This window comes from Sapajus apella, unplaced genomic scaffold, assembly GCF_009761245.1.
Source record: "Sapajus apella isolate SASKATOON/1434 unplaced genomic scaffold, GSC_monkey_1.0 scaffold68, whole genome shotgun sequence".
Lineage (NCBI taxonomy): Eukaryota > Metazoa > Chordata > Mammalia > Primates > Cebidae > Sapajus > Sapajus apella.
This window is the reverse complement of record NW_022437008.1, coordinates 8922341-8937562: the sequence shown is the minus strand read 5'-3', so window position 1 is coordinate 8937562 and position 15222 is coordinate 8922341. Positions and strand designations below refer to the sequence as shown.

At 50.3% G+C, this 15222-nt stretch overlaps 1 protein-coding gene across 1 annotated transcript in view; it reads right to left on the bottom strand.

The window, feature by feature from the left end:
• The window catches only part of TSHZ3 (teashirt zinc finger homeobox 3), a 75801-nt gene extending 63416 nt beyond the window's left edge, over positions 1–12385 (bottom strand). The window contains exon 1 of the mRNA XM_032249165.1: positions 12133–12385. Coding sequence (XP_032105056.1) covers positions 12133–12172 — 40 coding nt within the window. The 5' untranslated portion in view covers positions 12173–12385. The remainder of the gene's footprint in view (positions 1–12132) is intronic.
• Positions 12386–15222: the final 2837 nt, after the last annotated feature.

Sequence of the window (15222 nt, the reverse complement as noted above, 5' to 3'; positions counted from 1 at the left end):
TTTTCTTTTTTCTTTTTTTTTTTTTTTTTTTACAGGCAACCCAGAGCAAGTACTTGCAAGGGTCATATCTTTTTAATTATCTTTTCTCTCTTTGATTAATTATTCCGTCTGACAATAGCGTGTTTCTAATGCTATTCACCTGCCTTTGATGATTGACAACTTTTCTGTCTGATTCAGAGCAAACAGCTGCTGCCACAATCTCCTAGCAACCCGGGTGTGATGGATGAGCCCCCAAGATGGATGGCTGCAATAAATCATGTCTCCAGCCATAAAACTGAGAAAAGGGGATAAGAAGAAAAACGAACAAAAAAACAAAACAAGGTTTCTTCCCATGAGTGCACTCAGTTCCTTACCAATTATACCTGAAATGGACTTTGCACCTCTTAATAGCAAAGTTTTTCTAATCGGTAAAAATGGGATGGTGGCATTTGTATCCAAGGTATTTACAATTGTTCCTGCAAATTGGCACTTGTACGTCAATTACCTCCAACGCTGCCCAAGTGCAAGGGCAGATGATCAAAGTTTTGCCTTCTTCCATGAAGTCTCAGCAAGGAACAACATCACCTTGGTACCATTGGCTACGGTTCCAGGCACCGACAAAGAATACTAACCTGATTCCACCCAATTTTTGGCAGCAGCTGGACAACACCAAAAGTGCATTCTAAGTCATGCTGTGTGCAGTGCAAAGCGTTAGGCTTTGAATAAAGTTATTTCAAAATGAACACACACACACACACACACACACACACACAAAGTTGCCTGGAGTTGATGAGTGACTCAGTACCATTTCCATTTCTTTCCTGTTCATGGCAGTTGCAGGTGTTTTACGTGTCAGGGAAAAGTTTGTCCCAGAAGCAGCAAGATATGCACATTCAGCCCTTCCACAAATTCTAAATTCTCATTTCTTTAGATTAAAAAAAAACTCTTCAGGTCCAACTTTCTATCCCACCATTTTTAAAAATTAATGTCCGCACTCTAAATCATAGAACGAGCCTTCGATTTCATTAGCAACCCCAAATAAAGTCACATATTTAATAGAATCCCCGCCAATTAAATTTGCACTATCGGGGCTCTCCCAGTGGTGGAGACCCAGGAGGAAGGCCGGGAGAGTTTCTGTTTTCCTTTTTCCACCAGGGAAGCAGGCTGCAAGCCCTCTGGCAGCAGAAGAGGTGGAAAGGCCGGAGCCTCACCCGATCCCCAGGCAGCTGGGGGCTGTCGGTGAACAGAGCTGCGTCCCTGAGTACTTCCAGTAGGTGGGGGTGTCCTGGTGCACACAGCTCAAGGGTGCAAACCCAGAAGCGATTAACTGGCAGGGCCTGGAAACAGCTGTCCACATCAGGCCTGGTGGGGGTCTGCTGGGGCCCTGTGGGGGGACAGAGCTCAGACACAAAGGGGAGGAGGCTGCTGGGAGCCCGGGCCGGGAGCCGCAAAGATGATTTTTTATCTGAAATATTCCTGAGACGGGGAAGTCTTTACGTTTCTTCATTCTCACACTACTAATCAAGCCAACCAAAAGATTTTTTTAATAGTTATATTGTGCTAAGCTTTTCAGATAACGGTGGTTTTTCTTTTCTTTTTTTTTTTTTTTTTTTTTGCATGGGAGTTTTAAAAAAAAAAATCAGACAAGGGTTCTGGCTTCAGCAACTACAGCTCTGTTTATATTTTAATGTTTTGTACGTGACTGCTTCTGTGGGGGAAGAAAGGGAAAGACAGAGAGAGAGAAAGTTGCCTGTGAGCTTTCGTGTAAATCACAGATACTTCATTTTTCTCTGTGTCCTTGGAAATTATTCAGAATTAAAGCCTTCCTCCCCTCCACCTTTTTTTTTTCTTTTTTTAGTTGGGGGGAGTCTTCTCTATTGCACATGGGAGGGCTTGTGTCCGGTCAGCTACAATGAGAAGCCAAGGCCAATCGATGGAAACACACACACAGGCCCCTACCCTGCCCCAGCTTGTCCGACTCTCAAGTTACAGGTTTACACGGCAAGTCTAAATAATATTCAAAATGATAAATGGTACCCGAAGCCCGGCATCCACCATCAATCTTTTTTTAAGGAACATCCATCTTCAATAACGCACGTTTGAATCATGTGAAGTCAGGAGCCCTGAGATTCATTTATACCACTCTTTGCAAGCCAGGGTGGCTTGAATGATACCTGTCAACCTTTTTCTTTTTTTTTTTTTTTTTTTTCTCCCCTTGACTAATGGGGGGAAAAAAGGCAGGGAAAAGAGAAAAGGAACGAAAAATAGGAAAAAAAAAAAAGTCAGAAGAGCATCAAAGGCTGAACAGTATGGTTTAGCAGATAATACGAAAGAACACAACCTCTCCTGTGCCTCTGCCAATCTTGCGCCCGCCATGCCACGCACCCAGCCATCCAGAGGCAGGCTCTACCCGCCTCTCCCCTGCCCAGCCTCTCTCCTCCCTCTCCCTCTCGCCAAATCAGCAGAGCTCCCTCCTGCAAGCCACAGGGTACAGTACCAGGAGGAGGAGGAGACAGCCTCACATGGACCTGGGCTTCCCTCCCCTCCCTGTAGTCTGGCTGGGGCCCATATGATAAATGACATATGTCATTCTGTCAGGAGGGAAGGGTGGGTCAGTGATGTATGACTCTGCTGAAAAGGAAATCGACTGTTTGGCATGGTGCGGCTCTTCTCCACCAGGATTTAGTTTCAGAACTCTGAAATGAATTCTCCGACGTTTCAAGTGCATACTTAGGGCAGGGTGATGGGAGGCCTGGGAAATCGTACTTCATCCTCCCCCTGCCCTTCCCATAGCAAAAAGCGGAAAAAAAAAAAAAAAAAAAAAAAAGGCGTGCTGCTGCTGGATACCTGCAAAAGGCCACGCACGTGTCCAAGTCCCTAGCTGTCGCAACACCATGGGTTATTAAAAAAAATGTGACTTTAAGTAAAAAAAAAGAAAGAAAGAAAAGAAATTAAGTGGAGTCAGGTCAGCCCTTTATTTATTTATTTTTTAATGGCAAAGGGCTGACACAAAAGCAAGATAAAAATTAGCATGTTTGAAGTAATCGTCCCGCAGCTTGACATCTGCATAGTAAATTTTAAAGGAAAAAAATGTGTCAGACAGCCATGAGCCGCCTCGCCCTCCCCCTTTCATTAGCTCACTGCCAGGGTGGCACTGCTGAACCTCATTATGGCGAGAGGATTTATGAAGCTGAACCCAATGGCAAAGAAAAGGCATCTGTCAATAATTGTAGGGAGCTGCACTCACAGCTTTGAAATCTCATTAAGTATGCAGTTATCAGGCATAAAGATCAAAAACATTACTCAACTCCGACAGAATCTTATGGAGGAACATTAATTAGCAACAGGCCTACAGTACAAAAAAAAAAAAAAAAAAACCACAGACTTCCTCTCACACCTGCCCAACCCACAAACCTAAAGCAACACTCCCCCTCCCGCCTGAAAAAAAATAATTCCCAGCATCTGAAACTGATCAAGAACATGAAACAAGAAAGACGCACACAGAATAGGGGAGAGGGAGGGAAGGGGTGGGCGGCGGGCAGGGAGGAGGGGAGAGGGAGGGCGGGGAAATTCAGTTGAGAAAGCCTTGGCGGTGAGGAGAGAAAAGGAAGAAGCTGTCAAACTTGAGAAGGATGTCAGAGCGGGCCCTGATTACTGGGGGCCTACAGAGTTCTCAGACTTTTTATCATCCTCACCATCAAAACCAGCCCGGGAGTCACTGCCGGGAGGACTGGGGACTGTGGGTTTGCAGCCCAGGTCTAGGGCCAGGCCCCAGGACACTGTCCTCCAGCGCCTGCTTACCTGGCAAGCAGAAGGCTGCAAGGCCAAGACCCAGGAGGCAGGCCCTGCTTTCCCCAGCCAGTCTGCACCCAGCTGGCTAAAGCTGGCAGCGAGACCCACCTTCACAGGCTCTGGACACAGGCCAGGGAATCACTGCGTTCACCTTCCATCTCTCAACCACTGAAATACACCTTTTTCTTCCTCCAAAGAGACTGCAGCATCCCCTTCTCACACATGCACCCTGTTATTTGATTTCTCTATGTGATCCCTTACTGAAAAATACAATATAGGCGGGGGAAGAGGCACATGGAAACTGTCAAGCTGACCCTGGGTCCCTAGGCCCCCGGACCTCTGTTAACACTTGGGACAAGGTGCAGCTCATTACGAGTGTTCAACAGATCCACATGCTAGTTTGACTCTAGGATCTCCAGGGAGGTAAAATTAAATTGCAAGTGTCCTGCCCCGCCACATTCTTGCCTCTTGCAAGCTGCATCGGCAGAGTAAGGTACATAATGTACACGTGTTTCAGAAACATCCCACCAGGGTTGCGCACTTGGGGTCTAGGCAAACTTCCCTGATAGGCTGTGGTGGTCTGGATCCAGGGTAGGTGCACAGAGGCCTGGTGGGGTGGGGGTGCGTCTCGAATACCATTCAGGATTCAGGCCAACAGACAACATCAGCCACTCCGGAAGCGGTCATGCAAGGGTGAGGCACCGTCTCTAGCCCTCCCATGAAAGGTGTAGGAAAATATTAAAGTAAATATCCTGCATTTTATTTCCCTTATTGCGCTGTTATAGAAAGGTGGCCTTCTCTGCTTACCTGCTAGCATGCACTCTCTCTCTCTGTCTCTCTCTCTCTGTCACACACACACACACACACACACACACACACACACACACAGCACTTTCCACAATGCCACATCATAAGAAAACCTACAGAACTGCTCCTTTGATCGGAATCCTCTGCTAGCATTCTCTTAGCTCCTCATTCACTCCTAGGCCACATTCTTCCCTGGTTCCACGGCTACTTCTGAAGTGTTTACCTCTCTGGTCTATTCAGAAGACAATGGTCACCTTTGCAGAATTAGCCACATCTTTAAGGAAACGGGCATTAAGATTCCTAGGCAACCAGCTTGGAGATCCCTCCATGCCAAGGCCCATCTTTTCCAATAAATGCCTCTCCTTTAGCATATCAATGAACTCAGCTCGAATAAACTGTCACCTATGACCAAAAATAGTCAGGAACACTTGTCTATAAACCAGACTTGATGAGAAGGCATTTTAGCAGGAGTATTACAATAAGGTGTTTATATTTTTTATGTGCTTACCATATTACCTTTATTATGTGTAACATCAAAGTGATTATAGCAATTACATCTAACAGAATTAATTACAGAACTTCCCATCATTCCAAGATACATAATGCATTAGAGGTAAGCCAAAGAAAGAAAACATCTTGATTGTAGAAACTATTGTTGGGGTGTATTTTCTCTAGCAGCAATGCCACACCAACGGCAGCTTTCAGAGCAATGGAAACTGAGGGGTTTAACAGGAAGGAAGGAGCTGTATTCTCTTAAAATGAACGCACACTTTTTGCTTAATAGTACGCTGGCGATAGTGGACATACAAAATCAATTTAATTTTTTAAGTGTAAATCTTTAAAAGGTGCTGGTTAATCCACCCAACCAATGTTACTACATAAAGCAGAAAGCACATGGGTGAAAGACTTACAAGTCTTTACGTATGCAAAATAAATTCACTCAAGGCTTCATTAATATTAATTTAAATTCAAAACCCATTTACATTAAATTGTTCATTAAAAATTGCCTATTTTATGCAACATGCATTTCTCAAAGAACTCAGAGGAAACTGAATACATAGGACTAGATTTAATGATGGCAATGGAAAATCAAAAGTAAATGAATTGGAGTCATTTCACGTACATTACCAACCAGCCCTTTGCTCTCCATTAAGGATGGGTTCCAGTTTGGGAAACAAATATATATTCTGAGTATTGTGTTTTCCACTGCTATAAACTTGTAAACATGACCTTTTAGCCTATCACAGAGGAAAAAGAAGGAAAACAAGAGAAATTGGTAGAAGGGAGAAGGCAGCCAATCCAAAACTGGGCTTGGAATAAAACAGGGATGGCTCACCTTCGGGTCTCACCTGGACTGACAGTGCATTGAGAGTTAGGCTTGTGCTTTTTAAAATGTACATCAGTTAGCATCTGCCAGTGCTCACCTGGATCTAGAACCATCAGTGTCTCTCCCCCTTACACTCTACCCTTTACAATCCTTTATTTACAATCATATTTTGTGACCAAAAATATGATGACAAGGAGTTGGGAACTTCTTTGTGCCCTCCCTCCTGAAGAAAATCTGAACTTACCCTGTTTCCCCAACAGCTGTTCTGGATGAAGAAAACACAGTCATAATTAATAACATGTGTCCTGACAGTACGAATTAATAATTTATCATTAAGCCCAAACAAATTTAAATTACTCTTCAAGAGCCACACCTTTGCATATCTGAGAAAATAAGGTGAGGACATGGTTAAAATGTCCAGGTAACGTGACCTTCAGCGAACTACTCTCCCCCTCACCCCCCAACTGCATCTCTTGGACTATGGTTGCTGAAATGCTAAAATAATTTACAGAAGTGAAAGTAATTAAACCCTAGAATCTAAATGCTGATCAAACTAAGTGCATGTGCTAGAAATGTCTTCTTTTTTAAATGGGGCTTATAAAATATTCAATATTTGGTCAAGGACACTATGTAATCTTTCTAATAAAGATTCCTAACCCTATAGTATGACAGTTGTTCAGGGAAGTGGTCATAAGAAGATTACGTTCTATTACTGTCTTTTTTTTTTTTTTTACTTCCAAAAATGCATAGCGTTATTCTAGTCACAAACAGTGACCTGAATTTTTAAGTCTATTTCTAAACGTAAATTTCTACAAATGGTGAAAAATTAAGAAAAGCCACCAAGTCTCTGTCTCCAGGCCTTGCAATTCGGGTTTGTTTGTTTGTTCGTTTTTTTTAAGAAAATCCAGAAAGGAGGGGAAATATTGATAGCCATTGTTTAGTGGGATTTAAAAATTTAATGACTAACTGCAAATACTGGAAACTGGAATTAATCTGTCTGGATTTTTTTTTTAAAAAGCCTTACAGACATTTAAATGCATGTATCGGGACACTTTATCAACCTAACATAAAATTGTCATCTTATCTTATTATATGACTATTTTATGCACGTGTCAAAGAATTTAAAAATGACTGCCTGTCTATTGAGTCTAATTACAACTGCACATTATCTGTCTGGATGTCCCAGTCCATATCATTGTTACTAAATACAATATATTGTATTCACCTTTCATTTTTAACTTCAGAGAAACCACAATTTAGAGCATAACTAAAACACACACACACACACACCACAGTGAACACCTGCAAGGATTTGGGATACGTGATACCACTGTTTCCTTCTGCTTTTTCCCCTCTGTGGGCTTTCACGGTGATGGTACAGCCTGTGACAAAGCAGCTGATCTGAAAGCTCCATCTATCTACCTGGGCTGGACGCTAAAACGGAAGGGTAGGAAGGGTAGACACACATACCCTACTTTATTTCATTTTTATTAATTTTTTTTACGACACGACCAAAGCTATTTTTATCCTCTGCCCACTGACAGGCAGGGATGAAAATGGGGCAGGAGGAAAGCCTTACAAACTGCCCTTGGAATAACTGTGAACTGTTGCCACCCTTGGATTAAACATGGCTGTGTGCACCAGGACCGGGCACTTCCGACCCCTTTCCTCTCTGCCTCCCCGTCTGCCTGCCTGTCTGCGGCATCCCTGGCCCCAGCCTGACTCTGGCAGGACATGTGTAAAAGAGAAAGCACCACAAGAGGTGCAGGCACTCTGCCTTCAAGAAGGTAGATCCTTTCTCTTTCCAGAAATCACAGAAGTGGAGGGCGGGGGTAAAAGGAAGGGTTTTCATTCTCTCAACTCACCTGGGTTTCACGGCATTTCCCACGGCCCTGAGCAGTCACCTTTCATTCTAATCACCTGACAAAACAATCTTTAGCAAAAAAAGGGGAAAAGGCAGACGTGTAAGGCAATTTAGGGAATCGCTGCTGAGGCATCAGTTATTGACTATCTGGCTCCTGTTTATGAGCGCGTTCAAGGCAAAACTGAGAACAAAATGACAACATCAACAGCTCACAATCAAGTGTGGCCCTGGAGAGCACTGAAGCCCTAACTGACAGCTGTCAAGATAATGGGGGCACCGCAGCTGATTCTGGAAGGTTCTCTTCCCCACGTGGACGTCCAGGGGAATAGCCTTGCCTCCCACCTCCTTTGTTTTTCTCCTTCGTCTTCTTGGTTTTCCTTTTTAGAATGTGCATTGTTGCTCTCATTTCGTAGGAAATGGGGGAAGAAAAATCATAGAATGGTCAAAACCAGTCCCTCTGCCACCTTGCTACAAAGTAGAATATCTGTTCAAGGAGAAATACGTGGCAGGTCTGAGAGGAAATAAATTCCCAAAGCTGAGGCCGAAATGCCCTTCTGAATGCTCCATGTGCTTCCAAAACAGAAGGGAAAAGCTCCTCCCCGAAGCTGCCAGATATGTGGACCAGACTTAGGACGATGTCATCTGGACACCACCAGGTGGGCCACCTCTTAGGCACGTCCATGCCTACTGGCAACATGGAACCCCCTCTGCCTGTTCCATGGGCATCCGCCGTGTTCTGTGATACCAGCAGGGGGGTCCAAGTCAATTTCACAAAAGTCAAGATGCTTGAAGATTTAGCCTTGCCTTGCTTTTACCACCTAGGAACTCCATGGAAGATTACCCCCTTTCAAAGAATGTAGCTCACTGGCAAGTTGTGGTTCAATGGGTTTTTCTTTTTTTTTTTGGGGGGGGAAGCATAAGATACAGTGTTTTATGATTTCACATTTGCCTCCAGACAATTAATATAAGTAAATAAATTATCTGCTAAGTATTACACTAAATAAAATTTTTCTGAGCTTCTTAGAAATGTTTAAAAAAACATACTATGAATAGGAGAAAGTCATGCTTTAAGCAAGAGATAATGGTCATTTTGCCTCAAGGACACTGTCCTTCCCTACCCCCACTCCTCTGAACTTCTAAAGGCAGCAACATCTGTCCAGAACAAATGTACAGACCCCGGAAATTACAGGTCTCAAGGAAGCAAACTCCCACCCAGGTTTCTCTTTGGCAGGTAGAGAACCTCTCTTTCCCTTTGAGAAAAGACACTAAGCCATGCATAGTTTCTATCAAAAAAAAAAAAAATCCTAAAATACAGAAATATGTATTTTCAGGGATTCTTGGAGCCTGCTTCGGCCTTCGGGAAAGCACTGATACACTGGCCTTGATATAGACTGTGTGTACCTGTGTGCCACGTCCGCTCGCCCTACCCAGCTCTTGGCCTTTTGTGGTTGTTATTCTACCCCAGACCATTAAAAGGGCCCTAATTCCTATGACATGATTATCCAGGTACCAAAGCCCATTTGTCACCTGCAGCAGAAAATTGAGTTAATGCACAACTAAAGGCAGCCAGGACTGTGTAATATCAACTTGATTACATCAAACTAGCTGCAAACCTAATTCTGCTGGATGACACTGCGTCGGTCTTGTCATCTCCAATCATTAAAGCTGTCAGGAATCCATCAGGTTTACAGCTAATTAGGTGAACACTAATGAAGCTGGCAAAACAACTTTTCTTTTTTTATGGCTGAGCGGACCTTTCAGTTTGGAGGGGAAAAAAAATTCTCGAGTATTCTCAAGGTTGCTGGGGACTGGATTTCCAGTTACCAATCAGCAGACATCTTTCTTTTTCCCACTCTCTCTCTCTCTATCAGTACAAAGCAATCAATTTGTCATCACTCTCAGTATGCCACAAAAGCTGGCATGAACCTTATAACTTGCAGCTGGGAGAACTAAAAAACAGGAGGAAAAAAAAATGGGAAGTTTCTTGTCCATCCAAACAAACCAACCAAAAAAACACCCCTGTGCACACTTATCACTAGCCTAAATGTGGAGTTTTTTTTTTCCCCCTGCACTCTTCTTAAATAAGTAGCTCTTCAGTCAGCCTCCACCCCCTCCTCCCCATGTCCATTAGGCAGAGGCATTCTGATAAAGTAAATCCAAAACCCGAGTATGGGAAAGAAAGAAAGCACTCATGCTACCAGCTTCTGATTGACCATTAAGCTATTGATGAATGTGCCTGTCAGGAGAGAGACAATTAAATCAAATATGAAACAAAGTCGTTTTGACGGGTCATTTTGATAGAGCAAAACCATTCTTCCATCTCATATTAGTCCTGCAGTCAAGTTTTTTATATAATGAATTTTTCTTAACTGACCTGAGATTCCCTGCCTGGCTTTTTCTTTTTTGAAATAATAATTTTTAAAAAGGTGCGAAAAGGTGAGTGAACAGGTTGCTCTAAAAATAAATAAATAAATAAAGCCAACAGCAGGTTCCCTCCTCCTCTGATATTTTCTGGAGGAAGCTATCAACTATAAGTCTCAGATTGGCAGGGTGCAACCGAAGAGATGAACTAGAGACAGAGTTCTGAACCAAATGTAAAGATGTAATCACATATGGTTCATTGGATGGAGGCACACACATACCTTAAAATGTGTATCCAAAAAGGAAAGAAAAAAAAATTTCAAAGACTGGAAGAAGCCCAAGACATTCCCACTACTCAACTTTGTGAAGGATTCCTCCAAAGTTTCAGAGTTTATTTTGGGTAGATAAGCTCATTGCTTGAGCCTGGAATTTAAAGTAGAAGGTGGGACGGGCAAGAAGCTAGCTCCAGGAGGTTAACTGGGGAGGCAGCAAGCTCCCTACAATCACTCCTGGAATTTTCAAACTTTCTAAATTTGGGCAACGCCGAGGACAGAGAGCAAAACCTGCATCCTAAGCCCCCCAAAGCAACCCTGTTTTCTTCTGAGATTTTCTGAAGACACTGACAGGCAAGTACATTTCTGGGAGAAGAGAGAATTATCATTCCTTCTCTGTGACCCCGTCCGTGTAAGGGGTCTGGAGTCCAGAGGGCACCAAATGTGTGAGATCCCCTGGCAGTGCCTGCTGGCATGATGGAAATTATGGGCACTCAGGGCGCCATGGGTACAACACCTTCTTCCAAGATGGGTACCAGCCAATGCCCTGACCCTACTCTCTGCCCTTTCCTCTAACATCAAAAGAGAAGTAAAAGAAAGGAAGAGAAAAGAAAAGAAAGGAAGTCCCACTTAACCCTCCCCTTCAGGAAGCATCTGAACCTCTGCACATCTGAATGTTACTCATATCAAAATACATCACGTCCATATGTGGTCCTCTCGGCAATCCGCCCCAAATCCCAAAGTTGCACTGACAGGGCCCTCCTGACGTCACAGAGCTTGGCCTCACTATTGCAAGTGATTTATTGATGTTTATTGGGAATGAATAGATCAAAGGCACCAGCATGACGGGCGATCAATCAGTCATCAAATCAAGGATGGCAACGGGCCAGAAACCTTCTTTCAGGCTACATGCCCCCAACCGACATTATTGCAAAATAATGTTATGTGTGTGGGTTTTGTTTTGTTTTCAATGATGCTTTTTCCAGAAAAGAAAGAATCGGCTCAGTCGTAACAGGAGTTGACATTCCTCGTTGAAGGAAAAAAAAAAAAGGAACAAAAAAAGTACTCAGACACGTCCCACAACTAAGTGCTATGCGGAGATGAGGGTGGGAGAAGCATACAAGGAAGGGGTGGGGGCAAGGAAACACAAACAGGGGAGAAAGAAACGCCAGCTTCTAACATGGACTTGCCAGTCATCTGACAATACCCAGACCCTGTGCACTCCGGTTTCCACCGCTGTGCCCAGTTTGGGCCCAAGAAATGAGGAATCAATCGGATTAGCACTAAGGTGGCGGAGGGGACAGGCTCGCTCACTCGCTCGCGCTCCTTGGCTCGGTGGACACCGGGCAGTCCCCCGCCGGTCGGCCACGGGAGGACGCGGAAGGTGTCCCGGGGAACTCAGGTGACCCCGCCCGCCCCCCACAGAAAGAGCCAGACCCGGGCTGTTTCCCATCCCCTCTGCAGCCGGAGAGCCGAGGAGGCAGGGACCCGGCGCGGCTCCGCGCGCCCAGCGAGCGGCTCCCCAAGTGGGTGCGAGAGGGAAGAGGGTAGAGCGCGGCGGGGCGTCCGGGGGGCGCCGGGTACCCGAGGCGGGCGCACGCACCCAAACAGGAGAGCGGCGCCGGGAGTTACTCAGCGCCGGCGGAGGAGCGGGGTCGCGCCCGCCGGAGGCGCCGGGCGAGCGGAGGAAGAGGAGGAGGAGAGCAAGAGGAAGGGGAAGCGGCTCGTACCTGCTGCGCGCCGGGGCGCCTGCTGCTTCCTCCTCGGCATGATGCTTCTCCGGCGACTGCCACTGCCGCCGCCGCCGCCGCCGCTGCCGGGCTGAGGACAGGGAGGGAGGGGCGGCGGGCCCGCGGGGGGGCGAGGCGGGCCTGCTCTCAGCCTCCCCCCCGGAGAGCGGCCGCCCGCAGGATGCTGCTGCGCCCAGGCTCTCCGCGTCCCCCCCGCGCCGCGCTCCGCCGCGAACCCCGAACGTGCGGAGGGAAGAAGGAGGGCGGGCGAGGGAGGCTCGCGGAGGGAGGAGCGCAGGGGGGAGGAGGAGGCAGAGGAGGAGGAGGAGGTGGAGGAGGAGGAGGAGGACCGCGCTGCCGGCGGAATGGGAAGTTTGACAAATCGCTCCAGAGGCCGGAGGAGGAGGGGGCGGGGAGGAGCGGCGGCCCTGCCCCCCCGCCCCGTCCCCTGACGAGGTGCGCGGGGTTCGGGGCTGGGGGGCGGGGAGAGGGGGAGAGGGCGGGCAGGGGGGTGGGAGGAGGAGCGCTGGAGCGCCCCGGGCCGGTCCTGCCCCGGCCCCCGCCCCCGGGCCGGGGGTCAAGGCATCCGGGGGGACGCGCAGCCGCCGCCGCGGCCCGGGGCTCGGCGGTCCAGTCTTCTGCCCGCGGCGCGGCTGGAGCGGCGGCGTCGGCAACAGGCAAGCTTAAAGGAAAAGGAGATGATCGTGTCAATCGCCTGCCCGCGGGGGCGCCGCGCCCCCGCCCCCGGGCCCGCCTGGGACCCCCGCCCAGCCCGCGAAAGGGGTGCCGCCCCTCCGCCTCCGCCCCTTGCGCACACGCAGGGGCGCGGCACCCGGCCCTCCGAGCCCGTCCCGGGGCGCTAGCTACCCCCCACCCTTATTCCCACCCCGCGTTCGCCCCCGGCCGCCCCCAAGCTGCCCCGCCCGGCCCGCACTCCTCTCCACCCGCCGACTCTGGAGCCCCCAGCGCGGTCCCCGGGCCAGGGCTGGCGCCCCCGGGGGATGCCAGGGCCCACGGGCGGGCGCCCTCCCGGGTGGAGGCGAACTGAGGCGGGTGGGGGCAGCCCTCAGACCCCGCGCCACCCAGCTCCTCCCCCAGGACCCGGCGCAGCCACTTCCCCCAATTTTTTTTTTCCCCGGACAAACTTTCCTGGGCCCGTCCCGGGGGGCGAGGTGGGAGAGGGTTCCTTCAAGTTTCCTCTCCTGACTTTGGGATGGTCAGGGTCCCTCCACCGCGCCCCTTGCCCCTTGGGAGCCGGGCCGCGCCCCCCAGCCAGGGCGCGGGCTGATCCTAGGGCGGGACGGGGGCGGGAGAAGGAAACCGGGCTCTCCTGCCCATCCCCCACCAGGGCGCACCCCGAGAGCTGAGGGGGCCTCCGCGCAGCGTCCCGCGCCCGGCCTGCCGCTGTTGCTGGACTAGTGGGATTGATTATTGATTGGTGATTCGGGGTCGCTGAGGCTCCGGGCGGGCCCGGCCGGTGGGCCGCGGGGAGGAGGAGCTGGCGGGGCGGCGTTGGCGGCCGGGCGACGCGGGCTCACTTACCGGCGGCGACCAGGGCGCGGGTGGGCCGGAGCTCAGGCGGGCGACCCCCGGGCGGCGGCGGCGGAGCGGGAGCCGGAGCCGGAGCGGCGCGGGCGGCGGCGCATCGATGCGCTGCGGGCTCGATTGCGTCTCCCTGGGCCCGCTCTCGGGCCGGGAATGGGGCGGCCGCGGCGGGGCCGGCTCCGGGCGCTGCCGGGCGGCGGCGGCGGGAGCGCGGGGGCGGCCTCCGGGCCCACTGTCCCCGAGGCGGCCCTGCGCCCGGGCGCGCAGGCTGGGGCTCTGGCGTTCTCGCGGACCCCGAGGCCGCCAGTCCGGGCGAGGGCGGGCGCCCCGCGCTCCGGCACCGGCTGCCTGAGCGCTCCCGGAGCGGCAAACCCCAGATTTCTTGCTGCTTCTCTCCTTCTTTCCCTTTTTTCCCCCCTTATCTTTTTCTTTTTTTAGTCTTTCTCCCTCTTTTTCTGCCCTGTGTTCTTTTTATTTTTTCTCTGCGACTGTTTTTGCAAGTTTGTTTTAAAAGTTCACAGCATGCTTTCTTTTCTTTTAGACCGGGAGACAGTGATCTCACCCACACGGGAAGATCAAAAGTCTCCGCTCGCTCAGCCTGCGGGCTTGGGCTGGGTCCAGACGTCTCCCAGGATGCAGATGCGCCGCCGCTGGCCTCCCCGGCTATAAAGCCGCCTCCAGCGCCTTTCAGCGCGCAGGAGCGCTCGGAGTTGTGGGGTGCGGACCCCGGGCGGGGCGGGGAGTCCCAGGCGGGCTGCGGCGGGGCTCCGGGACTGGCGGAGTGTGGCGGACTCGGGGCGGAGACGCCGTGCGCGTGCGGTGCCCGCGGCCGCAGAGGCCAGAACCGCTACCACCCCGGGCCGGGGAGACGCGGCCGTGGAGCGTGAAACGCTTCTAGCAAGCGAGGAAACGGTGAGTTGGCAGACACAGCCAGCGGCCTCACCACTCGGGTGGCCGCGTGGAGCTCCTGTCGCCTAGAGGCGGGCTGCGCCGCACGGGGTCAGCTCCCGCCGGCTCCCCGCTCACCTTCCAAGGGCCCATCTAGGCGCGCCCGGTGCGGCGTGTGCACAGCGCGGGGCCCTGCGAACGGAAGCGTGGAGTTCTCCCTGGTCGCGCTTTTCTCCTCCTTTCCATCCCCTCGCTGTTCTCGCAAACCTCTGTTCCCTCCGCCCCCTCCCTCGGTGGGCCGCGGCCTGAACTCGGGTCTCCGGGTAGCGGTCCGCCGCTGGGTTGCTGCCTGGCCCTCCCCCGCTCAGGCGCGGAGCGCTGTGCGATCCGCCCTAACATCTGTCCGTCTAACCATTGGCGCATCTATCAGTGTCAATGGGCTGCACAGTGCGGCGACAGCCCGTCACGCACAACACGGGCTATGCGGAGTGCACAACGCGACCACACTGCCAAGCCCGGACACGCAAGAAAGGCCCCGGCCTCACTTGGCACAGCCTGAATCCCTAATCCTTGTTCTTTTAGCCACAGGTACCCACCCCCACTTAATATCTGGACCCCAAAACATGAATCGTTTTGCAGGCCATTCTAGGGATGGAA